This window comes from Pseudopipra pipra, chromosome 5 (assembly GCF_036250125.1).
Source record: "Pseudopipra pipra isolate bDixPip1 chromosome 5, bDixPip1.hap1, whole genome shotgun sequence".
Classification (NCBI taxonomy): Eukaryota; Metazoa; Chordata; class Aves; order Passeriformes; family Pipridae; genus Pseudopipra; species Pseudopipra pipra.
The window spans coordinates 61,552,124-61,579,926 of record NC_087553.1 but is presented as its reverse complement, the minus strand read 5'-3'; the positions used below and the strand labels follow the sequence as shown (position 1 = coordinate 61,579,926).

The 27,803-nt window shown below is 36.7% G+C and overlaps 1 protein-coding gene across 1 annotated transcript in view; it reads left to right on the top strand.

The window, feature by feature from the left end:
* PRKAR2B (protein kinase cAMP-dependent type II regulatory subunit beta) overlaps positions 1-24,763 on the top strand; it is an 85,855-nt gene extending 61,092 nt beyond the window's left edge. The window contains exons 3-11 of the mRNA XM_064656322.1: positions 6,883-6,935; positions 8,051-8,134; positions 16,501-16,607; positions 18,769-18,922; positions 20,139-20,240; positions 20,667-20,741; positions 21,493-21,558; positions 21,726-21,864; positions 22,544-24,763. Coding sequence (XP_064512392.1) covers positions 6,883-6,935; positions 8,051-8,134; positions 16,501-16,607; positions 18,769-18,922; positions 20,139-20,240; positions 20,667-20,741; positions 21,493-21,558; positions 21,726-21,864; positions 22,544-22,677 — 914 coding nt within the window. The 3' untranslated portion in view covers positions 22,678-24,763. The remainder of the gene's footprint in view (positions 1-6,882; positions 6,936-8,050; positions 8,135-16,500; positions 16,608-18,768; positions 18,923-20,138; positions 20,241-20,666; positions 20,742-21,492; positions 21,559-21,725; positions 21,865-22,543) is intronic.
* Positions 24,764-27,803: the final 3,040 nt, after the last annotated feature.

The window sequence follows — 27,803 nt, the reverse complement described above, 5'->3', positions numbered from 1 at the left end:
GTGTGAGTCTTTTGATTTCTTTCAAGCATGTAGTGCAGCCTGAGCAAGGTCTTCTAGCTCTGGCAAAGGTTTTGCCACAGAGCTGCATAGCGCTGAGCACAAGCCTGGTGCTTGGTGGGTGTTCATGACTATGACTATGAGGCAGTCTTTGGAGAATTTGAGTCTGTGCACTGAAAGCAAGAGTGGAACTGTCCTGCATGAGCAGCTGATCCTGACACAGACTGCCTTGGCAGTGCTCCCAAGACTCTGATTCAATCAATTCCTGCCTAATGAACTGAAGACCACCTTCTTGATAATTAAGAAGAAACAAGCTGCCTGGATTTTATCCAGCTCTGGATTTTTACACTGGTATTCTGAGCACTTAGTGATTTGTGCTAGGTAGTCGACCACTCAAAAGTTGTTACCCCCTAAGTCTGGTAGATTGGAGGGGAATTTCTTCAATTTTAGTTTATTGCATGTGAGGAAATCCCTAGAATATGCATGTCTCTGTGTTTGCCAGACCTTTTTTTTCTGAGTATGAATACTTTTATTCCAATTTGGGTAATGTTTGTGATGTAAATGTTCTATGTCTAAAAGAATAATGACACAGAATTGCAAAGTATTAGGCATTCTGTGTATTCACCTAATTATGCCTGGATAAAGTTTCAGTATAGTGACCCCATCAGGAGTAGGCTCCTTCTTTCTGACAGTATCATGGGAAATGATAGCCCCACCGATCCTGATTTGTTCCAAATGAGCTTGTATTTAAAGTAAACTTCTTGGAATTTGTCCAGGGTTTTGTACAAATGGTGGGTCTCAGCAGCAGAGTCAGTTAGTATTGCCTTATTATATCATATGTGGAATCAGATAAATTATACCTCATCTTATTGTATGCTCAGATAGAGGAGAAAGTTGATCTCCTTTCTCTGGGATGTTCTTCAGTCCTTACGTTTACTTACAGCTCTTCAATTTCATCTTCCATGTGGTCCAGTCAAAACCAGGAAAATAGAAATAATATAGTACTTGATAGTTGCAATCGTCAGAGACAACAACTGGTTATTTCTCATTGCCATCACCCCAGAGGGTTGCTTTTGTTTAAATAAAAACTAATTATGGAATTGGGATTTTGGGGGCTGGGGCTCTCTTCCTAGTTCCTCCTGTAGTGGTAGGAACTGGTGAGATGTTAAAAAAATGGGTTTCTGACACAGAAACTTTGGAGATCCAGTAGTATTTGTTTAGTCTAGTTTGAAACTACTATCTGCCGTGCAAGGAGTCTCTGTGCACCGTGTTTCTCATACAGAAGAAGTAAATCCCAACAAACTGGAAAAAATCTCACACTGCCATTAAGTCACCTTAGCAATTCTCATAGAGTTAAACTGGGGAAGTGGCGTTTTTGCTGTATGAGGGGATGGGCATAGCTGTCATAGTTAGGGATGTTTGTAGAGATGTAAGACATGCTGGTGTAGCTACAGCAGGTAGAGGTGGTCTATTTTCATGCTCTACCCTGATAGTCATGCTGGCAAAACTGTGGTCTTGATTTGCCCTGAATAGGATGAAAAAATGTTTCCACAGCTCTTCTTCTCTTGAGAAATTCTTTCTAATACAACTCAGAGGTTCTGTACTTTGGAAAGGGTACACACATATTGACTATTTTTCCTGCCATGTTTTGAGTATAATAAAATATTCAGTAATTATATGTGAATTTACATTCATTTATGTATTGATAACCTTATTTCCTGATACATCAAGGCAATAGAGAGAGCCTGACTAACATGTTTTGTGATCTTACAATTACTAACTGCATGTTAATTTTCATTTTAGAATTCATTCATGTCTGAAGTGACTGTGTTGCTGATTTTGAATATAACACATATTTACCAGCTGAAAACCACTCATCACTTGGAGTGATGAGTTAGAAATTCTAAAAGCTTACCTCTTCTTGCTGACAAAGCAATCCATCTTGAGCTGTGTGCAGATTTCAGTGCATGTGTATTTTCATAATGCGCTGCCTTTTGACAGTTCAGATTTTTTCCTACAAATGCTTTGCGTTGATGTATTTGGGCTTGTTTGTGTTTATATCCATCTTGGATGGATATATGTGAAATGTAACCCTCACCTGGAAAAAGCAAATAAAAATAATTTCACTTAGTTGAGCTTGGCAACCAATGGAGAAATATGTACAGTGTTTGTGTCACTATTTGTTAATGCCATAATTCTGCATGGGATGAAATAGGTCCCTAAGAACAGTATTAGGACTGCTTTTTGAGCAATGATGTCAGTATTGCATTCAGCAGTGACTTGTAGCAAAATGTGGCAGGACATTTGAGTGTGATAAAGTCACCAGGTACTGTTGGGAGTGTGGAATGAGCTAGAGAGGTAGAAAAATAAAATATTGAACACACTGAGTATTGCAGCCACCAGCAATGCAATGGTTCAGAATCATTAATGTCTGTGGTGCCAGTCAAGGCTTAGACAAAAGAGATGGGGACCACAGAATATACGAAATAAATACAGAAGGTGTGCTATCACATGAACAACCTGTCAGCATCATCATATGATGAAATTCTTTGTTTTCCAGGAAATATATGCTAAATGGAGAAGTGGGGAAAACCAGTCTTGCAGCTTGTTGTAACTACTAGGACTCATCTCAAGAGGGATAGTATTTATCTCAGCCAATTAGTCACATTTTTAATTAATCTCATCTAATCTGGACATGTAATACAGATCATATAAATCTCTTCGTAAACGTGCTGGTTTCTCTGCATTGACTGTAGTTGAAATCCAGATGACTTGTGCAGATGTGGATGTTTGCCTAAGAGGCATCTCACTTAGCTTTAGATGGTTTATGTCAGTGGGATTCTTGTGTGCCAAACCCCAGTGTTCATGTCATGAAATTCAGTGCACCATAGTAATGTCAGAGGCTGTATTTTAAGAATCAAAATAAAATGTATCAAGCTTTTCCATGAGACATCTAGTGGCATGCACTTAGAAATTAATGTTACTGAAATAAGCAATGAAGGAAAGGAAATGCCGTAAAACAGCAGATCCACAGCATTGGTATAATTTTTAAGTTGTGACTCTAATGAAAGATGCATCCCTGTTTATCGCAAAAAGATAAGCCTAGGCAAAATTAAATATGGATTTGTAACCAGAAGTGTTAAGTTTCTTATCACAGATGATAAAAAGAATCCTTTTAGAATCTGGGCATATGGGCACTAGCACAAGAAACTGCAGTTCTTAAATACATTGTCTGTAACCAGTGATAGAGAAGAAATATTTAATGAAGGCACCTGCTGATAGTAGCTAATGAGATTGACTGAAATGAGTTGCTAGCAGAGAAGAGTGACCTTAGAGCAGAGACACAAACTGACACAGAATAGCTCAGGAACACACTCTGTTTCTGGACTGATCCTGCTTCAGGCTATGTGAAAGGGACTGATAAGATGAATCAGGATGGGCATGGATGTGGCTAAATTCGGTTTCCTTTGTGCGGTCTGAAAGACTGTTAAGTGTTTAGCCAGGCCCTCTGAGACCTATCAGTTCTGGGATAACAATATCAAAGCTATTAAATTAAATTCCCCTGGTTTGTATAACTTTTTCTATGTAGAGGTTTTATCAGAGGTAAGGATGTACCTGTACATCAAGTTGAGACAGACTATTCGTACACCCAGCAGCACACTGTACTATGACACAGATTTGTTGGCTCCCGTATACACATATGTGCACTAGGGCACAGAGTCTGATACCAGGTGAAACAAAGGTGCTTACCTGGTGCTTATATGGTGGTTACTTGGGATGTTATTATTGTTGCTATTTAAATAAAATCCCCGAAAGTTTATTTCTGACAAGATTGTAGTAACTACAGTACCATTAAATAGTTGGTAGGAATTTTGTTTATGTAGAGGTAAAGTACTATAGTTGTTCAAGAGATTGCAGACTTCCTTTTGTGGGCATTTGAAATTATTTGGGACCAAATCCAGTTCCTAGTAAACTGCATAAGAATCTTTCAGTCAGTTCCAGAGGGACTTCTGTCAAATTTCTCCATGTTTTTGAAGATGTCAAGTTTTATAAAGGTGACATTTTAGCTGAGTGCATGATACAGTGAGGACCAGAACTTCCTGTGGGAGTGTGTATAATACATGTGATGATATGCTTTACCATGAAATCATCTTAATTGGGTATGGTAATGAGAAGGTTAATGCGTCTACCAGGTCACTACTTCATAAGTTGTTTGTATAATAATATAGGAAGTATGGGGAATAAACGAGAGGACACCAAATCTCAATCCATGAACAACACTGTGGCTGAACTAGCATAGGAAAGACATGGTTAGAGGACAGGGAGGAGGGAGAGGCTGTTGCATGTTTTGGTTCAGACACTTGTTCTGTGACCCAACCATAGAGGGAGTTAGACATGCCAATGCTCTGAGTAATACTAACAGGGGAAAAGCTCATGGGCTCCGTTGTTACACAGGCATTGCACAGACCACCGAAGAGATCAGATGGATCAGGGTATTTGCTATTGTCAGGGTACGGGAGATGGTGATAGTGAGGGATTTAAATCAATCAGTCATCTGCTGGAGGCCAATAAAGGAGAATACCAACTGCCCAACATGTTTTGCAGTGCACTTAAAACCCAAGTTTGAGATGGTGGGAAAAGCAATCAAAAGGGAAGCTATTATATTTGATACCAACTCTAAGGGAGAAGCTGTTGTAAGAATGGGAAGAGAAAAGGCAGGTTGAGTGAGTTACCCTGTGATGACAGGAGTCACAGATTTCAGGGAGGAAATGAGGTAAAAGAGTCAGAACAACAGGTTTCAAGGGGGTATGAGAGGACTGTGGGCATAATCTCTTTGGAAAGGAGTTTGGAGAAAAGAAATTAAAGAATTGTTTGTTCCTCAAAGAAAAATTATAAAGAGAAAAAATGCAAACCGAGACAGGACAGGAGAAGGACAAAAAGCATAGTAAAATAAATATGTCTAATATTAAGCACTTCATTTATATCAAGCACAAGAAGGAACCATGCACTAAATTAAAACCAGTTTGGATTATTCAGAACAAGTACAAAAGAATAGAAAAAGATGTAGAGAAAAAAAAAACCAACAAACCAAAACACATCAAAGAAGCCAAGACCAAAAAATATGAACAAGAAAAGATTGTGTAGTAGTAAGTACGTGAGGAGTAACAGAAATTGTTCTGGAAGTATATTTCTGGTAAGAGCATGTTCCAGGAAGGTGTTGCTCTGCTGCTTAACAAAAGCACATCAGTTTCCACTAGAGTATATGGAAAACAGCCTAGAACAGAGAAAGGAAAAATCAGACAGTAACTTATGTGTTAGGTGTTCCCAAGTTAGCTGTGCCTCAGACACACTATACTTGGAAAATGGAAGAATTGTCTAAATTAGTCTCAGCCCTGTTAGCAATAGCCATTAAGAATCTGAAGAAGAAAAATAAGTGTGAAAACCCTCCCAGAAAAATAGAAAAACTCATTTTTAAAAGGATGGGGGAGCTATGGAGAGAATATGCCTATCATAGGTTTATAGATCATTTTGTTCCTAGAAAAATTACAGACAAATATTCATTTTGTAAATGCCTGGAGGAAGGTAACAGATAGCAATCAACATGGATTTGTTGGAACTATCTAATACCCTGTAACAAGAAATTAAAACTTGTGGATAAAAGAAAAGGAGCGAGTGTCCTACATTTTCATTTTAAGAAACTTCTGAATGCTGTTTTATAAGACTGCCTATAAACAAGCTAAGGAACATGAAGCAGTGTCTCAATGTAAGTTGCATGGCATATAGCTGCAAAACTGGTTGGATAAGGTAAACCCCAAGCAGCTACTGCTGTTTCAATCGTCCATATTCCGCAAGAGGTTTTTTTAGACACTATTCTGTTTTTTCAGTAATAATCTGGATTATGTTTTAGAGAATATGCTTATTAAATTTGCAGTTGTCACAAAGTTGAGAAGGGATTGGAAGGATGCCAGGTAACAGGATTAGAATTGAAAATGATCTTGAAATGGCTTTGAAAATAAGGTAATATTTAACAAGCCTAAGTGCATGGTACTGCACTTGGACAGAACAGCCTTATACAGGCACCGGACAGATGGTTAAGCAGTGCTTAAGTATTGAAAATTATATATGTCATAAATATTACATGAGTAAATGTAGTCAACCTGTTGTAAGGAAGGCATGATGGATGAAATAGTCATACAGCCTGCAAAATATGCAGAGTAATTCATGTGTTATACTCAGTGCTCTGCTCTGTTCAAATACTGGGTCTAGATTTGAGCATCACATTTCAATGAAGAGGGCTAAGTGGATGGAGTTTGGGGAATGGCAATAAGGAGAGTTAGAGAGCTGAAAAACGTGCCTTGTAAGGAAAAAGCTGAAGAACCAAAATTATTTAGCCTAAAAAGTGAAAGGTAGGAAGGAGTGAAAAGTTTTCAAGTATGCAAAAAACTCCCAGTAAAATAGCTTGAGCCAGCCAACCAACCAAAGAAACACACCCCAAACCACCTTGAACCTACACAGATGAAGGGAATTATGTAATCTCTCCATCCTATATGGATAGCTTGAATTCTAACATGAAATAATTAACTTAGACATCAGAAAAAAATTCTGATAGTAAGGTAAGATCATTTAGGAGAGGTTAGGTGAGAAACTTATATTAGAGGTCTTTCAAACCAGGGAAAACATGTCCAAAAATTATACAAATGTAGTTTTGTTTCACACGCAGTTTGGAGTTGACCTGCTATGGACCCTCTCAGCTGTATCTTCTCTATTGAGTGTATTACATTACTGCATATTATTCCTGTGCCACACAATGCATTTTCTGTTCTGTAAATCTTGTGAAACAGTATTGTAATTTGAATTAAGATTATACTTTTTTTTTTATTTCAGTGTGTGCAGAAGCTTACAATCCTGATGAGGAAGAGGACGACGCAGAATCTAGGGTACTTAATGCTTAGAGACAAATACTTACTTTTTCAAGTCTTGGGCATCAAATTTAGGAATAAAAATGCAACTACCATTATCATTCCTTTCCAAAGGCATCCTTATTATAGTATACTTTAGTAAGCTCTTGGGTTTTTGTGTTAAAGGAACATTTAAAAAATCTGATTATAGTCACCCATGTAGGACCTGATGCATTATTCTAAATTACCAAACATGTGATATGTGGTTAAGGAAACATTTTTGTGCAATTATATTTACGTAGAGAGCACCTGCTCCTCAAAACACTTATTTGGTGTCCTCACAATCTTGCAGTAGTTTCCTCAATATTCTAGTATTTTTCATAAGGTAAACTATAAAATTGCTAAGATTTTTAGGTGTTAAATGCAATAACTAATGAACTGTGTTTGTTTTGTTTGTGTCACCCTTTGAAACACATTTATTTAGCTTTTAAGATGAAATAGCATGACTTTCAAGAGAAGTTTAATTGTTTATGTTCTACCTAATTTCTGGTTTGTAACACTGTCAAAAAGGTTACCCTATACTATCACAGCTATACTTAGCATATCTTTTGAAGCATATGAGTTGAGCAACTTGATTGATACTCACATGAACCGCACATTGGTAATTTAGTAAATCTCTGGCTCGCTCAGATAGTGTCACGTCTGTTGTTTACTCTGTGAAATTTCTGATATGAATTCTACACATATACTATTTCACAAAACACTCTTTAGGAAGTAGTCGTGGCAAATGACTGAATATAACAGTGGTGCTTTTTCTAAAACATACATGCCCCAAATACGATCAGAGAGTAGTAGAGTAATGTTTATGTAACTATAGTGTAGATAAAAGTATCCAGAATGGCTTGCAGAAATGAAGTGGATTCTACAGGTGTAAAGATCTTGTAAGCTTAAATACAGCAGTGTCACATTTGCTAGTGGTGTGGTGATACCATGTTATCATTGAGTGTTTATTCAAATCCTGAAGGTTCTGAAATGAAAGTGTTATGAAGCATGGCCAAAATATTGTGTAAAATGCATAGCTGAATTAGCTCAGTCCTTCAGCTAGTGCTGCTATATGATAACCACCTTAAGAGTTTTTGTCTTACATCCCTCAGATTATTCACCCCAAAACAGATGATCAAAGAAACAGACTGCAGGAGGCGTGCAAGGACATTCTTCTTTTTAAGAACTTAGACCCGGTAAGAAATTCTTTGTAATGAACAGCATTTAGCAGTGCTGCTAAGAATTAATTCTCGAGCTTTTGAACAGAAATTTACAGATTTTACTTTTGTAAGCTCTTACATATGCTTTCTTGACTGTTTCATAAATTCCAGAAATTACATTTTTATAATTGATACATCATATAGTCTTCTGTTCACCACCATAGATGATAATCTTGAAGTACATTAATATGAATCTATGCATTATTATGACTGTAAAATGTTGTATTTTCTTATTTTAAATCTTGCTGTACATTGATGTGTATAAATGCATCAGTTAACTGGAATGTTTAAGTTGTCTCTACTAGCTACTTTTTAGCATCCAAAAGGTGCTGAGTGCTCCCCCAAAACAGAAAATTACACCTAAAGCCTACAGTTTAAGTCTGGATGTAATTGAACAAGTGAGTTATAAAATAGGGGGAAAGAGAAAGGCAACAGCGAAGTGTTTACATTATTATTTCACTTAATGCAGATAGCATAAAAAAGCTTCAGATAACCTTATTCTATGCAAATAATTTCCTTCTATTGCCTATAAGAATAACTATGGGCTTTTATGAAAGCTTAAATGAACTGAATGAGTGATCTGGATCAGACAAAGGTGATAATGCTACCAAAAAAAGGGGCACAGGATTGTTTAAGGGAAAAGGTGATTGTATCAATCAAAACATGCCTACTGAGGTTGGGATGACTCACAGCATACCAAATGCTTTCTCAAAGGAATTGATTTGATGCTGTCAGGGGAGGGAGCATGGCGGAAATGAAAATAATTATGTAGAGTTTTAATTATTAGAACAGAAAGTTTAAAATTTGATTCAAGAAGGAGCTAATGGAAAGGCCAGTCTGCAGCTCTGTTTGGAAATCAGGTGCTCTTACATAGAATGACATTAATCTGTGCTGCAGGTTTCCAGCTCCTGATTCTGTCTGCATAAAGGCTGAGCCCTGACCCCAGGTACCTCTTCCCAGAGAAGCCCTGAGGAGGGCAGTGAGCCACAAACTCCCACAATTGCAGAACCCTGGAGTCAGCATTATAGGAGGGCACCAGAAGTCTCAACATGGGTGCTAATAATACATGTGCATTGTTGGGACACTAGGAATCCTAACACAGAAGATTTCCTAATTCCATCATGCTATCTGTTTAATAGGTAGTTAATCAGCTGTTCCACTATACTTGTTCAAGCTGAAGTCATGCATGATACCCCTTCTACTCCTGAATTATTTTTCTGAATGGCTTCAGGGATACAAAGTTGTTTGTGGGCGTCTGCTCTGGATGTGAAATTGCTTTATTATATATTTTCCTTATTGTTCCTGTGTCCTGGCTTCCACTTGGCTGGACCACCCCTACATTAGTCTGCCAATGGCCTCTCTTGGTTAGTCTCTGAGCACCTCTCTCTTACGAGCCCTGTGACCCAGTGGATTATCGTGTACTCCTAGAACCTACTGTGATGTTAATAGTGCTTACAGTATCTGTCCTCTGGATGGGATCTGCTTGCCCTTATAGCAAGAACTAGATCTTCTATCTAAATAGTCATCAGCCACTTGGTCTGCAGGATAGGGATCTGTTGGCATCAAATCAGCTATTGTAACGTTGTGTAGACACAGTGTCCAGTGTGGACACTTGACAGACTTTTTCCAGGGATGGATTCTTCCAAGAAATATTGAGGGGTTACTTCCTGTTTGTGAAGGTCTTCTCAGGACTGTGCTTGCTGTCTCAATACTGATGTTTTGAACATTTTTTTTTTTAGGTTTTGCTTCTGAATCAGTTACTTGTAATTGCTAAGAGTTCCCATAGCCTGTTCCAGGCGTTTAGCAGAAGACTTCTTAGCTTCCTTAGATCCCCTGTGGATCTCTGCAATCCAAAGCCTTGAAATCCGCTCCTGGGATCTCCAAAGTCTTGTTCACCCACCTTTGCTCAGGTTGTCCAGTGGATTAAGAACACTTCCTCCTGCTTGAAATTCTTTACAGACAGCATTCTGGGAAGTGGAATAAGATAATTTTTGTAGAAGAGTTTTTCATTATAATAATTTTACTCATAAAAGACATTGGAAAACTACTGAGCTCTGAAGACAGCAAGGGTATTAAAATATAGCCTTCTTAAGTCTGGCGTGCTCCTGTGGAGCCGGGATCTGTAGTCCTCAGGGGACTTCTCCCACTCCTCCTTCTTGTTCTCCTTCTATGCAGTGACTCAAGGGCTCTGCCACTGTAGTTGCAGTAATTTAAATGTTCCTATGCCAGCTCTCTTCCTCACCTCTGCTTCTCCACCCTGCAGCATGAGAGCGGCTGCAGTTTGCAGAGTGGTGTATTAGAAAAAAACCTCCTTCATCTCGGAGAGAGATAACATCTTCAGCTGCTAAAGCTCAAGTCTCTGGAACAGAAGTCAAGCTTTGTATTGATAGCATCACCCACTCCCACTGTTTCGTTTTTTTTTTCCTTGCATTGAACTTCGGCCTCTTTCTGCTATAGTTCTGTGTATCAAATTCATTGTTTCAGAGATCAGTTATGGAGGTAGAGACAATGTAAAGCACTTAATGGCTTTTCCCTGATGGCCTTTTAGCAGGGTGTCAAACACCATTCTCAAATACAGAATAACAATGTCTTACAGCATGATCAGAATTGTGTTCAGTACATGATGCTCAGTGGAGTCCACATTTTCTTAAAACTTCATCCCAGCCTCACAGACTGTATTGTAATTTGAGTGGAAGGATAAGATAAGGGTATCATCTGAACAGACAAGAGCCATCACATAAAATTAAAGAACAGCAGAAACATTTGAACATGAGGCTAAATGAGAGAGAGGAGAAAAAGATAACCTTCAGACTTTGAGACAACTACACACAACACTGTCTTGAGCCTGCATTTACCTATAGCACTTTTTGAATATCAGACAGGTAAACTTACACAAAAGTATTTATAAATATCAATATTTCACATATTGGCTTTGGTTGAAAATATAGTAGTGTAAAGGTACAGCAGTTCTGGTACATTTCCTTGAGCCACACTTATGTTTTAAAGGCCAACTCTTTTAAATTCCCTAAAGCAATGTTAGCAATCTTTTTGCCTTCCCATCTAGTTGCTGTTACTCAATATCAGTTTTAGCTAGTGTGTAACAGTATTGAAAGAATTACTTGAAGAGAAAAATATTGATTGAAACATGCATTTGCAACAAGATGGGGGAAAAAGGTTTTGCGGAGGTGTTTGGCTAGTTTTAGAGGACCAGATCAGAAAAGAATTGAGAAATTCTAGAAGCAGAACCACGTGGATGAGTGAATTAGAAGAGGAAGGTCTATTCAGATGTTTGTATTCTTCTCCCCATGCTGTTAATGTAACCTATATTAAATTAACTCATTCCTCTTCTAAAGCATCTCTTCCTGTTTTTCTTCCCAGAAAAACTTCTTTCTCTTAGACCATAATATTATTTATTGTTCTTCTCAGTTGCCTGCTACCCCATTGCCAGAAACCATATTACTTTTGTTTTCCTAGGTTTGCCATGGTGTGCCAGGCTGCTTATTCTACCTGCATGCACAGAGCATGTTACCCGACAACCTCCTTTGTGCTCCAGATGCTGGAGATTACTAGCAGTGGAATCCGAAGCTCCATGCCCCCTTTCCCCTCCACTTCCACTTAGTGTAAGCCAGCAAGGAGAAAACAAGATGGTGAACAAATGTCTTGAACCATTAGGACAGGCCCTAAGTCACTATTACTGAAATTTCTCTCTGTTCAGCCTAACAACTGTTTTGTCACCAGGAGCAGCAGCTCATCTAGTGTCCAAGGCAGCCTTCTACTCTTCCTTTTTACAATGCAATTCAGAGTTGTTGTTCTGTTGGCTTTGTCTCTTAAGAGGAAAATTTGCTGGGGTGATTACCAACAGGCTATTTGGTTTGGCTTTTATGGCCAATAGGGCAGCAGTTAAAAAACCCAAGGAACCTTTTATCAGAGTAACAACGTGGCTCAATGGACTGGTACCGTCAAATCTGTGCCGTGCCCTTGCACTTTAAGGTTGAATCCTGTCTTTTGCAAAAATTCAGAAGCAGCATTAGATCATCTATTCTCTTTCAGGGAAATTTTATGTTGGAGAGCTTTGCCCTGCTAATGCTTGTAGAGAATATTTAAAATAGGTCTTGACCCTTTTATAAAAGGTAATAAATTATACATATTGTTCACAAATAATCAGTAGCAATTTCTGGGCATATTGCCACTCATGTACCTGGGGAATTAGTATAAGAGAGCACAAATATTGATTAATCAATTAGAATTGATTAACTTGAAGGAAGATGAAAGAGAGCATAATGTAACTGTTTTATGAATAGTGGATTCTTATACTTAAGGCCAAAGCATTCCTTGTAACTCCTAACAGAAGATCTTCACCAAAAGGGTTGTCAAAGCGTTTGAAGAGGCTGTCCAGGAAAGTGATGGCATCACCATCCTTGGAGGTATTTAAAAGACATGTAGATGTAGTCCTTGGGGACATGTTTTAGTGGTGGACTTGGTAGTGCTGGGTAATGGTTAGACTCAATCATCTTAAAGGTCTTTTCCAACCTAAATTATTCTGTGATTCTCTAGTCAGCTGTTGAAGATGTTCTGCAAAAGAATGGCACAATGTAAGGTACTTTCACATTTGGCTTAAGAATTTTGGAAACTATTTGCAACTCTGAATTATTTCTGCTCTTTTTAATTTTTTTTAACAAACTTCTAAAAAGAATCAGTCAGTTAGCTCAGAGGGCTAGTTACAAAGTATGAAATGGGTTACTGAGCCTGACTGATGGGCATGTGCATGATATTTGAGAGGCAGAATACTAATTTAACACATGTGGAGAAAAGGCAAGGTATATTCTCAAGAAAAATATTATCGCTTGAAAATATTGATTATACTTTGAAATACAAACTAGATTCTTTGATAGTGAGGAAATAAATGCCTTTTAATTAGTTTACAAGTGGATATTACACAAGGGAACTAAATATTTTGAATTGGATCAATATTGCTGCTGACATTCATACCAGAGTTCTGAGGAGTGTATATACATGGTTTTGTTGTGAAAAACAAATGCAGAGAGCTGTAGACATGAATTCTGTGATCTACTCTTCCTCTACAAGGTCCTGACTTGTTGATTAAGAAGTCCTTTTCTTCCCATGATTTCCTTGCCTGTTTTACCAATATTTTCTCCCTCTCTTCCCCCCACTCCCCTTACCCTCCCCATCTCTTGCTCCTATTTTGGTATTCTGTCTGCTTCGTTGACTTCCTAATATCATGTTGAAAATTAATTTGTTGATATTTTATAATTCACATAGTGAGGATAAGGTGGCCAGCAGGATGCCATTTTAACTGGGGCTCATTTTAGTAGAATGGTTGTAGGAGGAAAGCATGAAGTGGTTTATGAACTCAGGGACAACAGAAGTGTGGATTCACTTTGTTCTCATGATAGTCTTATGATTGTGTCTCAGAACATTATAATTTTTACAAGTCATATGAGATAGGCAAGTCTTGTTGCTACTGTTTTACTAAAGTGCAAGGCAATCTTATGCCCACTTAATTGTGCAGGATGTCTTGGATCTAAAAGGGAAATTAACTGAGATTTCCTGTGTACCAAGGAGCACTCCAGCAGCACACTCATCCTTCTTTTTGGGGATTTCCAAGCATGTATAATCCCAACATACTATCCATTACTTTAGAGATTTATTGCACCCATCTTAATATCTGGATTTTACTGGCTCCTGTCAAATGCCAGATTAAGATTGTGTTGGTTTGCTGTTAGACACCACGTCATTTTAATTGTAGAAATGTAGCTGTGCCTTCTATCTCTCAAATTCCTTTTCTTAAATAGTGGGGAAGGAAAATTTTCAGAACTTACTTTCTATATTTGTCATTGTCATGACTACCAGTGATGATTATGTCCTACTTTCCATTTTATCTACAGTGTCTTCATTGATTCAGGTAGCACTTTGTCAAACAACAAATGTTTATATCAGCAGTTTAAACATCAGTGCTTCTTGGAAGCCCCAGTGTTGGAGTTTAGTGCGGAGAACTTTGTCCTTTTTCCTTTACAAAACAGCTCACAGTAAGTTTATAAATTGATATTAAGAAGACATGTACCTGGCACAGCAGTAGGAAAGCACTTGATAGTTTGGCAGTTAAAAGAGCCTTTGACATTTGGGAAGGACATGCCATGGTCTACCAGCTCTCCTGAATGAATCAAAATCTGTCTTGCAAGGACATACAAGTGACTGGCTTTTTAATCTGTGAAAGTTTTATACTAAATAAAATGTAGTTTAAACTATACTTAATGTCCATTATCTCACCGACTGTTTTTTTTCAAGGAATTATCTTGAGATGTGAGTGTTACGTTTGTTTTGTTGACTGGAGAGAAATTGAGGTTAACGTACTATTTCAAATAAAACAACACGCATCTGGAGGACAGTGCTTTGTGTGATACAAAGATAGGAGAGTGAGTGTTTATTTACAGTTTTTCACTTGACCTGGCAGGAGGGATGGGATCACACACTGGTCCAAGGGGATGTCCTTGGTAAAGCAGTTGTCATTCCTGTCTGGGTTTTTTTTTAAAGTATTTTAATTTCCAAGGATTGAGGTTCATATAATGCATTTTTCTTGCATTGCTTGCATTTAGAGGATAACATATGGCCTCTAGCCTCCATGAAGTGTGGAGCATTCTGTATATTCTTACTTGTTTTCAAATGGCAGCCAAGGGCTGTTGGTTGGAGAGCCACTTGGAAAACTCAGATGTAAAGCAAGAGAAAGGGAAGGTGCTGCTTCAAATGCTTCAGGCAATTAACTGATTAGGTCAGTTTTGCAGATTCTGTAGGAGTTTCTTTTAGTTCACATAGGGAGGACTGTAAAAAATGAAGTAATATTACCTATTAATTTAAGCATGAAAGTTTTTAAAAGGCAAGTCCTGCCCCTAATTTTCAGTCTCCCCCAATAGCACCCACACACACTTTTCTCTTTCTCTGAAATGGACTATAACACATTCACTGATACCTACAATGATCCTTCTTTTTGCAAATGCATACTTGTCTATACTAACAAAGGTACCAGCTAAATAGAGACATAGTTAAATGATTCTTTGCTGGCCTAGGAGGGCTGCATGATGTCTTACTGTACTTTACCATGATCAGCTGTACAAAGGATGGATGCTGCCATTCCTTTGTTCTTTGTGCCCACACACAGTGAACTCTGTGAAGTAAAATTTTATTTAGCTTCCATTTTCAAAAAGACTTGGATAACATGGTACTGTAATATTTTTTAAAGCTTTCAGTAAGTGAAGAAATTCAATGGCACAAGGATGAAATTCATTCTGAACTATCTTATATGGTTATCTCTGTCCATGGGCTGCACAAAGACTCTACAGGACTGGCTTAGGCTGGTTGTCTCCAGAAAGGCAAATGCCATCCATCTTTCAGTGACTGGAAAGGCTATGAATTGAACCATTGCAAATGCACAGGCTTTTCTTTTACCATGGTTTTCACTAGAAACTGCTCTTTCCAGTATGATACATACTTAATAAGTTTCAACAAGTAAAGTATGATTTTGTGGTTATTGGTAGAATTTTAGGTATATTGTGGGATAAACTGAAAATAAAATTTAAATTTTTAAATTATCTTTTAAGAAGCCACATTGTTAATCTGCAATGAGCTGTGTTTGGTTTTTTTAGATGTGAATAGTCAAGTTTTAGCAAATTTGCACCAAACAACACAGATTATGTAATTAGTGATTTGGTTTTGTTATTAGACAGTTGTAATTCAGATGATCACATGTTGTTGTCTTTTAACTTTTCTCTCTAAACATTTGTATTCCATTCAAATTAACAAAGTAGTTTTATAACTGTGTGTAAATTTCTACTTCCCAATGAGTCCAGCATTTACATACTTAACCAAAGAACTGCTGACCTTTATTATTACATCTGGCCCAACATTCTGCAGGCATTATATAATTTAGATTTTTGAATCATTTTGAAACTTTAAATTCTGTGAGACAATTGTGAAGACAAAATCAGGTAAGTTTATCATATTCAATAAGAGATACACTTTTTTCTTTCAATGGTATAACATTACTCAGTTGAGAATTCTCTCTGGATGGTCATGAGTAGGGAAGATCTATTTTATTACTTGCAAGGACAAGAAGGGAAGCTGTGCTCTGAACAGTGGAAGAGGAAAAAGATAACACTGAATACTAAATGAAACTGTCCTTCTGTTGATCCACACATTTCTGTAGCATGAATATTTTCCACCTATTAACATTTTTTATCTGCATATTGGGAAGCTGGCCAGTTAGTTAATTTGAAGAGTAAAGTTTAAAAGCAGATGATAATTTCTTGTCTTTGTGTTCTTTTAAACAGGAACAGATGTCTCAGGTGTTGGATGCGATGTTTGAAAAGCTGGTTGAAGGAGGGGAACATGTTATTGATCAAGGAGATGATGGTGACAACTTCTACGTCATTGATAGGTGAATTGCTGTGTCTCATTATAGCACAAAGTATTATGCAAAAGTCATTCAGAAAGACTTATATTCTGTGAACTTGTATTTAACTCTTACATATATTTGCATGGGAGAAAAAAAAAAGAGCACATGTGAACCAGTATGGCTCTTGTCTGAGCTATGGAGAGCAGTTTCTAAAAGGCAGAAGCTTTTTTATATGGAAATATGTTCCTGTTATGTATTGCTAGATTCCAAAGATGAGGGTTTATTTTGGTTTGTTTGTTTGGTTTGGTTTTTTGTTTGTTTGGTTTGGTTTTGTTTTTAACATGGAAAGAGATCTAACACAAAACACAATGCTAAAGGCTTTACAGCTCAATATTTGAAATCTTACTGCTTTTCAGTACTACCTGTAGATTTTCTTGCTTGCAAGAAAATAATTAGACCTTGAGGAGCTAAGTCTTTACTTTTCATTTGGACATCTGTATGGACAAAGCAGGTAACCAAGATAATCGTTACTGTTGAAATCAGTGAGCTAGGAAGAGCATTTATTTTGGCATACTTCACTAGTCTGTTGGCACAGATTCCAGCCAGGCTGTCCCAAACCACCTTTTCTTAATTGTAACTGTAGTTTTAGGCTAATGCAGTGATTTCTGGGAGCGTTTGATAGGAAGATTATGCTAGAACTCTAAAAGAAATGCAGAGACTGTTGATCAGTGTAGATCAGCACAACCAGACAGTCAAAAAACATGATTATCCCACTGTATTCAGTGATGGTGTGGCCTCACCTTGAACACCGTGTGCAGTTCTGGGCCCCACAATTTAGAAGGATGTGAAGTTACTTGAATGTGTCCAGAGGAGGGCAACAAATCTGGTGACAAGACTGGAAGGAATGTCCTGTGAGGAGCAGCTGAGAACTCTGGGTTTGTCTAGTTTGGAGAAAAGGAGGCTGAAGGGCGACCTCATTGCTCTCTGCAGCTTCCTGAGCAGGGGAAGTGGAGAGGGAGATGCCGAGCTTTTCTCTTGGTATTCAGTGGTAAGACTCATGGGAATGGTTCAAAGCTATGCCAGAAGAGGTTCAGACTCGACATTAGGAAGCATTTCTTTACCACGTGGGTGGTCAAACACTGGAACAGGCTTCCTAGAGAGATTGTTGTATGCTCCAAGCCTGTCAGTATGTAAGAAATATTGGGACAATTCTTTTAATAACGTTCTTTTACTTTTGGGAGCCCTGAAGCGGTCAGGTAGTTGGACTAGATGATTGTTGTAGGACCCTTTTACCTGAAATATTAAATAAGGAGATCATGGAAGTGTGTCAAGATTCTGTGTGGAAAGACAGTATTTTTCAGCTTTTGTGAGATTACAGTTTGTCATCTCTTATGCAAAAGGCTGCAGGGACTTCATAATATTCTGTCAGCCTTGCAGTTTTTAGGTGCAGTGAATCACCTCTATGTCCCTTATCAGTGAAATAATTGCACAGATTTTTGCATTACATTCACATGATTTATCAACACATAGCATACAAATATTCAGCACTGAACAAAATGATGGCTCAGCACTAATGGGGGTGATAACATCATGTTTTACAAGATACCAGGTTTTACTGCATTCCCAAAGCAAAAAAAAAGTTACTGATTTAAATGCACAATATATTAGACACATGTATATCTTTATTTCATAATCTTATGTTGCTTTTCAGGTACATTCCTTGTGTTTCCTGCTTCTCCTTTATTTATTTCATTATAAATTACTACTGTAAAATATTTAAAATATTAAATAACTTGTATTATTATTTCAGCGATCTTGTCATAACAATTTTTGCAAGGACTTGTGACATTTGTGTTTAGTGTGGTTAAAGTGAAATTAAGAAACAGATAGTACGTTAAATCCTAATTTTAATAAGTTCTGATGACCAATAGATGACTGTACATCCAGTCTGTCTTTAAACTGAGTTAACAGTTTAAAGTTAAAAACTAATAGCCCTATCCTTCCCTTTAAAAAGAGACCACTTTTATTATTTATAGAAGTCATTGAGATGTCTCTACAAGGTATTTAACACCATATAAACAAACAAATGTACATTTCAAATACTTTATCTTTGGAATTCATGGTATAAAAAATATAGTGAGAGGCTGCTTAGTGAAGACCAGGGCTGGATTCTACTCATTGTATTTATGTATTTTATTAACAGAGGTACCTATGATATTTATGTAAAATGCGATGGTGTTGGGAGGTGTGTTGGAACCTATGATAACCGAGGATGTTTTGGTGAGTTGGCCTTAATGTACAATACACCCAGAGCAGCTACAATTATAGCTACCTCTCCTGGTGCCATCTGGGGTTTGGTAAGTGGAATACTTGTTTTAAGCTATTTTAAAAAAAACTATTTTATATAAATTGCACTGGCATGCTATTATCAGCATTTAAAAAAACCTATAATTTCAGAAAGTTTAATTCTAAAAATTCTGAGAACTCCCAACACAACGCTGGGTTTTTTTCAGAATCTGCAGATGCAAATCTGAGGCTTAAGAAAACACTGATTTTTTAAAAAAGAAATTAATTTTATTTTAATTATAATTACCCAGTTTGCAATTGCATATAATTTTCTTTTTCTCCCACATCTTGATTGGAAACACCTTTGGTTCCAGAGTAAAATTCCCACTATGAGGTTATACTACCTGGATCTTTGACAACAGTAATAGAATTTACCTAAAGAGTAAAACTGCAATGGCCATCTTCTTCAAGATATGCATACCAATCTAATGACTGATCCCAAGATTACATTTTGCCATTGAAGTGAAACGTGGTTTTCCACCAGCTTAATCCATGTGACTTTTGGGATTTTATAAGGGCACTGTAAGAATGGCTTTAAATTGGACTGGGTTGCACTGGCCGGTAAGTCCCACCTGTATCAGTGAAGGCTTGCAGTGCGTTTCCCCTCTGTCACCAGGATACAGTCATATGAAGTCAAGAGAAGAAAACAGCATTCATGTAGTTTTTGCATCTGTCTGGTTCACTTGCATGGCCAAATACTAAGGAATGTCCAGTTGGCTGTTTAGGGCAGCAGTGAATCTTGTTCTGCTGAAATAGCAGAAAGTGGACTGTGACCCAAGACCCAGATCCATGTATTTTGGTTTTGTTTATATAATAATATAAAATCCTAATGGGGTACATATCAATATGTGCAGGACCTCAGGATAACGAATAAACTTTGTAAATGAAACGTTTAAATATTGAAGATTTCTTAAATTACACACTCAATGTTCACAGTTTAATGTAAACTCTCTACCCTCTGTATGTGAACTTAGCATGTACTCTCTGCCAAAGGGCAGAGATTTTCATAACATAAATCGGATTAGGAGCTTAACTTTAGGAGCTCTCGATTGACCTCTAGAGGAATCTTTTGCAACTGACTGTAGGGAGAGACTGGCCAGGTAGTTTGACAGCTATATTGAGTGACTAAAATGGGGTAATTTGAACATATTCAGCTATTTCTAAAGTATTTTCTAGCACACACATATTTTCTGTTAATAAATACTGTTTTTCTCTTTGTGTTTTCAGGACAGGGTAACATTCCGAAGAATCATTGTAAAAAATAATGCCAAAAAGAGAAGAATGTATGAAAGTTTTATTGAGTCATTGCCATTCCTTAAATCTTTAGAAGTAAGATTTCTATCGAATTATTTTAATGGCTGTATCAGAGATGTCTGATAAGATTCTGGTTTTCAAGAGTTTAAATTTGGAATTCAAAGTTTCTCCACTATAAAAGTTTGCATACTTTGGGGTTTTTTTAAATTTGGGATAAAGAATTATTGTTAATATTGTATTTAAAAAATAATTTTTGAAGACTTGGAATATATAGACTCCTTACAAAAATGGAAGTTCTATCAAAATACCTGGCTATTAAAACTGTAATATACCCTCTGGAACATTGTTCAGCAGTTCTTTTTTTAATGGTTATCAAAACAGGAAAATCAAGATACACTATTCTGTGCAAAGATCCATGAAAAGAAATATGAAAGTGTTTTCTAAATATATGGTATAATAATGTTAACTAAATATTTCTACATTTTCTCTTTTTAAATGAAGATGTCTGAGCGTTTAAAAGTGGTTGATGTGATTGGTACCAAAGTGTACAAAGATGGAGAACAAATCATTGCTCAGGTACAGTTTATTTCTAATTTTAGTTTTTCTTTTCCAATACGTAACAGTAATCATGTTATCTATAGACAATGCATACTTCTAAACTATATTTTTTCTCACCTAAACAAAACCAATGAATCTTGTATCTAAGAGAGGTGATTATTTTGTTTCAAAAGCTAACTTTTCACTTACAGTACTTTGAAAAACAACCCTCTTTGTTGGTATAATAAAGGAGTCAACAATACTTTTAGTATACTTAGAAACTCAAATTACATAAACATGTTTCCAGTGAAGAGCTCTGAGGACTTAACTTGTTTTTATTGTTAAAATACAGTAGCATTTTGAAAAAGAATGCAGAAATAAACACTTCAGAATAGGCAACTGAGATTGTCTTCCCCCAGATAAATACTGGATATCAAATAGCCCTTGGAGGCTTTTTATACTGGAAACTCAGTAAGTGAAATAATTTCAAAGAAATACAGAAGTGGAGAAACAGTAGTAAGGATCCTAAAAATCTTCCATAACATTGGTTTTCTGGTTTTTGTGTAAGGCACAGTCAGCTATGTCATTCCATGAAAAGTCCTTGCTGTGAGTTCCATATAGATGTTTTGATTATGTGCCTAGAGTGTGGTTTTCAAATTAAAAGTGATTTCTTTTCCAACAGGTATCAGAAAGATGAGCTTCAAGGCACTGGTTGCAAATATTTTAATGTTAATGAAACTAAAAGGGAAACTATATTTCCTTTACTCACTTTATTTTTTGTCTTGCGCAGGGTGACTTGGCTGATTCTTTCTTCATTGTAGAATCTGGTGAAGTAAGGATTATAATGACAAGGAAGGTAAACATCCCTAAAACACTGAACTTTTTTTTTTTTTAATATTGATTTGTTGTAAGTGTTAGATGGTGATGCTACCATTGTCACTAACTTCGCTTATTCGGTCCTGAGTTCAGCAAGTCTCTCCCTCATACTCATAATTTTCTTTCTTTTTTTACGTAATATTTCAGGGTAAACAAGATCTAGAAGAGAATGGAGCAGTTGAAATTGCTCGATGCTCAAGAGGACAATATTTTGGAGAACTTGCTCTTGTAACTAACAAACCACGAGCTGCATCTGCATTTGCTCTTGGCACTGTCAAATGTTTAGGTATTGTTCAATAATATTTTATATCTAATATAAAATGATACATAATCTATTTGGTTGGTTGTATTTGTATTTATCTGTCTTTCTCCAGAATATAAGATTTAATAACATTTACCTAAATAAGGCTGTTTAAGTACATCAGCTATTGCTGTGCATTCCTATCTGTGTTATTTAGCTGCACAGATTATCTGCAGTTGATAAATACTATTAAACAAAAATTCTCCAACATTTCTCTTATTGCACAGAATTAAAAATTGTGCAGAATATTGCTGCAAACCATTTATAACTAATGTCTAATAGTCTGCAGAAAGGTAAAGTACTTCTTTTCTCAGTAGACTGACTCATCTAAGAAATAACTCTTAAAAATCCTGTCCCATTTTATCACCATGATTTAAGCTCTTAACAAACTCTTTGTCTTCACCACCTGTTAATTAATCATTCCATCACACTGTAATCTCAGGCGCAGGAAAAGTGAAGACTATAGGAGTTGTGCTCATAGACAACCCTTTGCATACATTGCTTTTCAGGGTCTGATGTTTAGCTCCTAATTATCTTTTTCTAATTATACAGTAGTATCTGTTTTGTTGTCATTTAAAATTTTACATTGGAATGTCATAAATATCAGGGTTAGTGTCTGTAACTGATGAGCACATCATATTCTTTCTCTCCCTTTTTATCTTAGTTATGGACGTGCAGGCATTTGAAAGGCTTTTGGGACCTTGTATGGAAATTCTGAAAAGAAACATTGCAAACTATGAAGAGCAGCTAGTTGCTCTGTTTGGAACAAACATGGACATTGCCGATACCAGTGCATGAACTAAACAGTGGAGCAACAAGATCTGTTATGAGAATATAGCACAGTAGTGGTTAGTCCACTGAGAAATTGTCTCTCTTCCTATAGATGCCAAGCATTTTCTGTGATTTTAAGAGTGGGTTTGGGGTTTTTTGGTTTGGTTTGATTTTGGTTGGGGTTTTTTTTTGTTTGTTTGTTTTTGTTTTGTTCTGTTTTTTTTACTTATTACAGTGGGAATACTAGTAAACAAAATAGCAATTCATTAAATTGTGGACTTGATTTTTAAAAGTGCTTAGAGTTGATGGTTCCACCTGCTATTAGGACGACATGTATTAGCACAGCACCTTTGGAAATCAAATCCTTTAACACAGCATTTCCATAAAGAATAGATTTAAAAAAAAAAACCCCTCACATGCGATGAACTTGTTAAACCAGCTTCTGTTCTTCAAAAAACGTTACAACTTTTCTGGAAAGACTGTTAGTTTGAATGTGATATGTTGAAAGTATTAGTGCACACAAAGTGTTTATATGTATTAATACAGAAGATATACAGTAGATATTACTTTCTATTACAATTGTCATGATTTTATGTTGCATTTATCACAGATGTAGTGAATCACAAGATTAATCGTAAGATAAAGCATGACAACGCGTTTTGCGTAACGCTCATGACCCAAATCTGATTTTTAACATTTTGTAATTCGTTTTAAAGTCCTCTTTGTTTAATATGTCATGTTTCAGCACGACATTGTAATATCTTATGCAATTTAGAGGACTTGTGTATCTTTGCAATAAACTGCATTTTTTATTAGTTATACGCATTCTGTACATGAGTGAGGACAGCTGACAAATTAACCTTAATGCTTTCAAAGCAAAGGCATGGGTCATTGTCATGTTCTACCTAATCATACATAACCTATATTGTTTTCCTTCTCCCTTGTTTTATATTTATGCATTTTGTCTTCTCTATCTATGCTTGTTCTCTAGTTAATTGTTTTTTAGATCTCACCTTTTTTATGTTAAATCTTTTACCTGTTTCAAATGAAATGATCGCTGTATATCTCTCTTCTTGCAGTCTAATCTTAGCTATCAAAGATCAGAGTCAATTACTAAAGTGATTGATATTGAAAGCCATGCTAAACTAAGCTTGTCCTTGAAAATCCTTATCAGGAAGTGTAAAAGTATTTTTAACTTAAAAGATCAGTACTTCCAAAGCTTTGCACACATCTGTTATTGTTAAACCTAACCTGTCTTGCTTTCAAAAACCTGGTAGGTCATCATGAAATAATGTCTTCAGCCATAATAGCATGGGATACCTTCTAAGACTGAGGAGAGGGAATATCATCTGAATTAGGAGCACAGGGCTCATTGCTTACAAAGGTCTGTGACTGGAAATTTCAGGCACAGCCCAATTTTAATACTGCTTACTGACCTGTCTGTTGATGTACATGGAAAACTCGTGCACATACTGGCAATGGGCAGTAGTTCTGCCAAAATAACACTGCAAGAGTTGGTGGAAGGCTGCTTATGCCCTGTTTCAAACACCTGAATTATAACATCTTTCCTTCTTAGATAATGACTTTTCTAATGCCATACAATTGTGTATGTTGATGCAATCATTACCCTACAGTTAGTGATGTTCTGACAATTTATATAATCATACCTGTATATGAAATTATGATTATATAATAATATATCATTTATATCATGCAGTATGGTATAAATTATAAGTCAGATTCGTAAAAAAGTACAATCTGAGCAAAATTTACCAATGTAATTTTTTTTTAACCTAGAAACCTTGGTGTGAATAATTGCACATATGATAACTTGCCTTTGTACATTTGATTTATGGAAAAAAAGAGAAGCCTGTTAAACTAGAAGGAAATGTCAGGTAACCAAAATCTACACTCTTGTCATTCTGTATGCTTAATCTCTAAAAGCTACCTATATTTTGCACTGGCTTGATGTGACTAAGAAAAATGCTAGAAATTACTTGTACGGCAGTAAACTACAATCAAGGCCATAAATGCCAGTCATGATATTTTCAATATTGTTGGTTATATTTAAAGTTTCCTTACAATAAACAACACTTTTATATATAAAAATCTATGTTTATTGATATTGTTGTCTTTTAATTCCATTGTCATAAAGTTACAGGTGACCTATTTATATTCATTTATTAAAAAAATTCATAATTCTTAACACTTCCATGTTGATTTTCATAAATGACATTATGCGGATGCTCTGTCTACTCAGAAGAGACAACATGTTGGTGTGGTAATTGTCATAACTACTTTGTATTTGATGATTTGCTCCATAGTTTATAGCTGGGAAAAAGCTGTGGAGTGACTTTGGATTTTCTGAGTCCCAAAGTACGACTTCATGTTGCAGCAGTTTTATGGTGTTGCTCTTGGCACTGGATGGTTTCTGGAATTTTCTTTGTTGGTGAATTCAGGGGGTCTTAACCAACAGTAATAAATTGTCACTTTTTAAGTTTCATCCAAATCATTATATCATTCATCAGTAAGCACTTGGGATCTCTCCTGGATCTGTTCATATGTACACTTCAAATATGCCAGTCTTCATGTCATAAATGTGGTGAGTGTTCATTCTAAGAAGGAAATCATAACAAGTCACTGTTTTTTTTAAAGACCTTTAAAGAAAAGGTAGATAATTCTAATAATTTTAAACAATACTATGTCAGGTTTACCTCATGAGACTATCTGTGTTCATGCTTTGGTTATTAAAGATTTTTATCCTTGATTTGTCCTTGTTTGTAGCCAGGTAACTAAAGGAACGGTACTTTGGCAGTTACTTGGCACCTATGTGTTGGTTTGTCTCTCTCCTTTCTCCCCAACCTTAACAGTGGTTTATAATTCTGCACATGATTTAAATTAATTTGACAGATGGTTAAGTTCTAAATAGAAAAAAAAAAGGGGAGGGAAAGCTCCAATTAGTTTGTTGAAAATATGCCCCACTGAGTGAGGAGAGAAAAGCCTGAGAGGAATCCTGTAGGAGAGGCATTCATGGCTCAGATGTTACTAAGAGAAAGAGAATCCACATGGCAGCAAGTGTTTGTTTACAAATGCCTTAATCAGGGGGAAAAGAATTTGACCACAGCCCCGCAGTCAATCACAAGACACAAACCCTGAGGAAAGCAAGCTTCCTTGGTCCTAGTGCTGATGCCATCACTTTTTAAATGTCAAATGACATTGTGCTCCATGAGATTTAATTCAAAGTCATCTGAAATAAACACTTCTGAAATCATTCCCTTCTGGATCTCCTGTATGAGGTCCAGAAGTCACCAGTCGTGGAAGTCTTGAGGCAAACCTCTGAAGAGCATTGTGAAACCATTTACTACCTAAACCACTGTCACTCCATCTTCTTCCCTCATGTTGTCTTTTTTATTCAGTAAAGACTATGCTGGTCCTTGCTGAAATGGTATGTTTGGTTTTAGTGGTTTGGTTTTGTTTTGCTTGAAATATTTGGTGCTTTAAGCTTTCTGTAAGGTGACTCTAGGATAGTTATGTCATGATTGTGCCATTTTGTAGTTCATGACACACTTGCCGTGGCAAACATTATTGTTTATTCAATATCAAGAGTTCCCAGATGTGCAAAATCAATATCTGCTGGTCATCCTCCACAGAACTGGCAATTTCTAGTCTTCTTTTTTTCAGATGCTTACTGCATCTTATAGCTTTTGCCGAACAAAGTGCTTTGCTGAAAGTCAATTACCACAGCATGGACATTCTTACATGCTCTTGATAAAGTTTTTATGTTAGTTCAAAGCTCTTTTATCCAATTATACATGTGATGGCTATAGGTGTGCTGTTTGGGTTTGTTTGTTTGTTTGTTTGTTTTTTAGTTTCCTGTGTCTGTAGTTCTCAATTATTACTTGCAGTTTTATCTGGGAGGAGTAGCCTCTTTGTATGCTGAGTACATACAGATCGCTGCTGTTGACTGCCTGAATAATCTTGGTAGGATATGAAAAGCCCAAAGAAAATTAAATTTTAACATTGTCTCTTCCTTCACACCATTTCTCTCTTTCCCTCTAAAAGATCCTTCTTCTGACAGCCATGTGATGAGCCAGTGGCAGTAGGGGGATGTAAGGCAAGTGGAGTGACTGGCTAGGTCCAGTTCATTGGACAGAAACTTCCTTTTCCCCAGCCCCTTTGTCCCATCCTTGTCTCTTCTCTAATGGCAAGTCAGAATGTGCTGGAGTGCAGTACTGGCATTGCCATGGTTGTGGGAATACTGTGGGTAGGGTTGTGTTTCTTCCTTAGAACTGGTAGAGGCATATGTGTGTATGGGGGGAACAGGGAAGGAACAAAGACCAAGCTATTACACAAAAGAAGCTGCCCAGTCAAAACCACGTGAAAAGCTCTGACATTAGGTTATACTAGGCCATTGTGACAGTATCTGCTGACTCAACCTTTTCTTACTGACATAAATTAAATCAGGACAGCCTAAAAAGAGCATAATGGCATGATATGAATACTTTGTCCTTTCTTCTTTGAAGGTACTGAATTATTTCAGCTGAGCAGCTATGAAGTTTTGGGAGATGATAATGCTCTGTGCAGGTCTCTGTGGATGACTGATATCCTGGCAGCCAAGTGAGCCTCTGGGATCTGCTCCCTTATATCTCTGAAGATTCTGGAAATTCAGTTCTGATAAATGTCTTACTTGGAAAAAGCCATCCAACTTATCATGAAGCTCTATCTTCTTTTTCTCTTTATTGCTTTGTCCTTGTGGAGTCAGGTGGTGTGACTGATGTAAGCAACCTTAGCTTCACTCTACCTTTAGTTTTTTGCTGCATCTGTATAGTTATATCTATCATGGGAAATCTTATGTGCCTGTGACTGTTTGCTAGTACAGAGGCATTGAATGACCAACACTCATACTTTTTTCCAGTATTTGTCTGGGCTCATTTATAAGCTGTCTTGGAAGCTTTTTTCCAGCTTTCCATAAGGGATGGTCATACACAGATGGCCAACTGAGAACAGTCCTTAGCCTATGGTAGCTCCCAAACCCTATCCAAAAATTATTTATTATTGGCCTGCAAAAAAATTTACCATTTACCAAAAAAATTCTAAAACAAATTTCATTACAGATGATTGTATTCCAGAAACACTCCTGGGCATTTTAATTT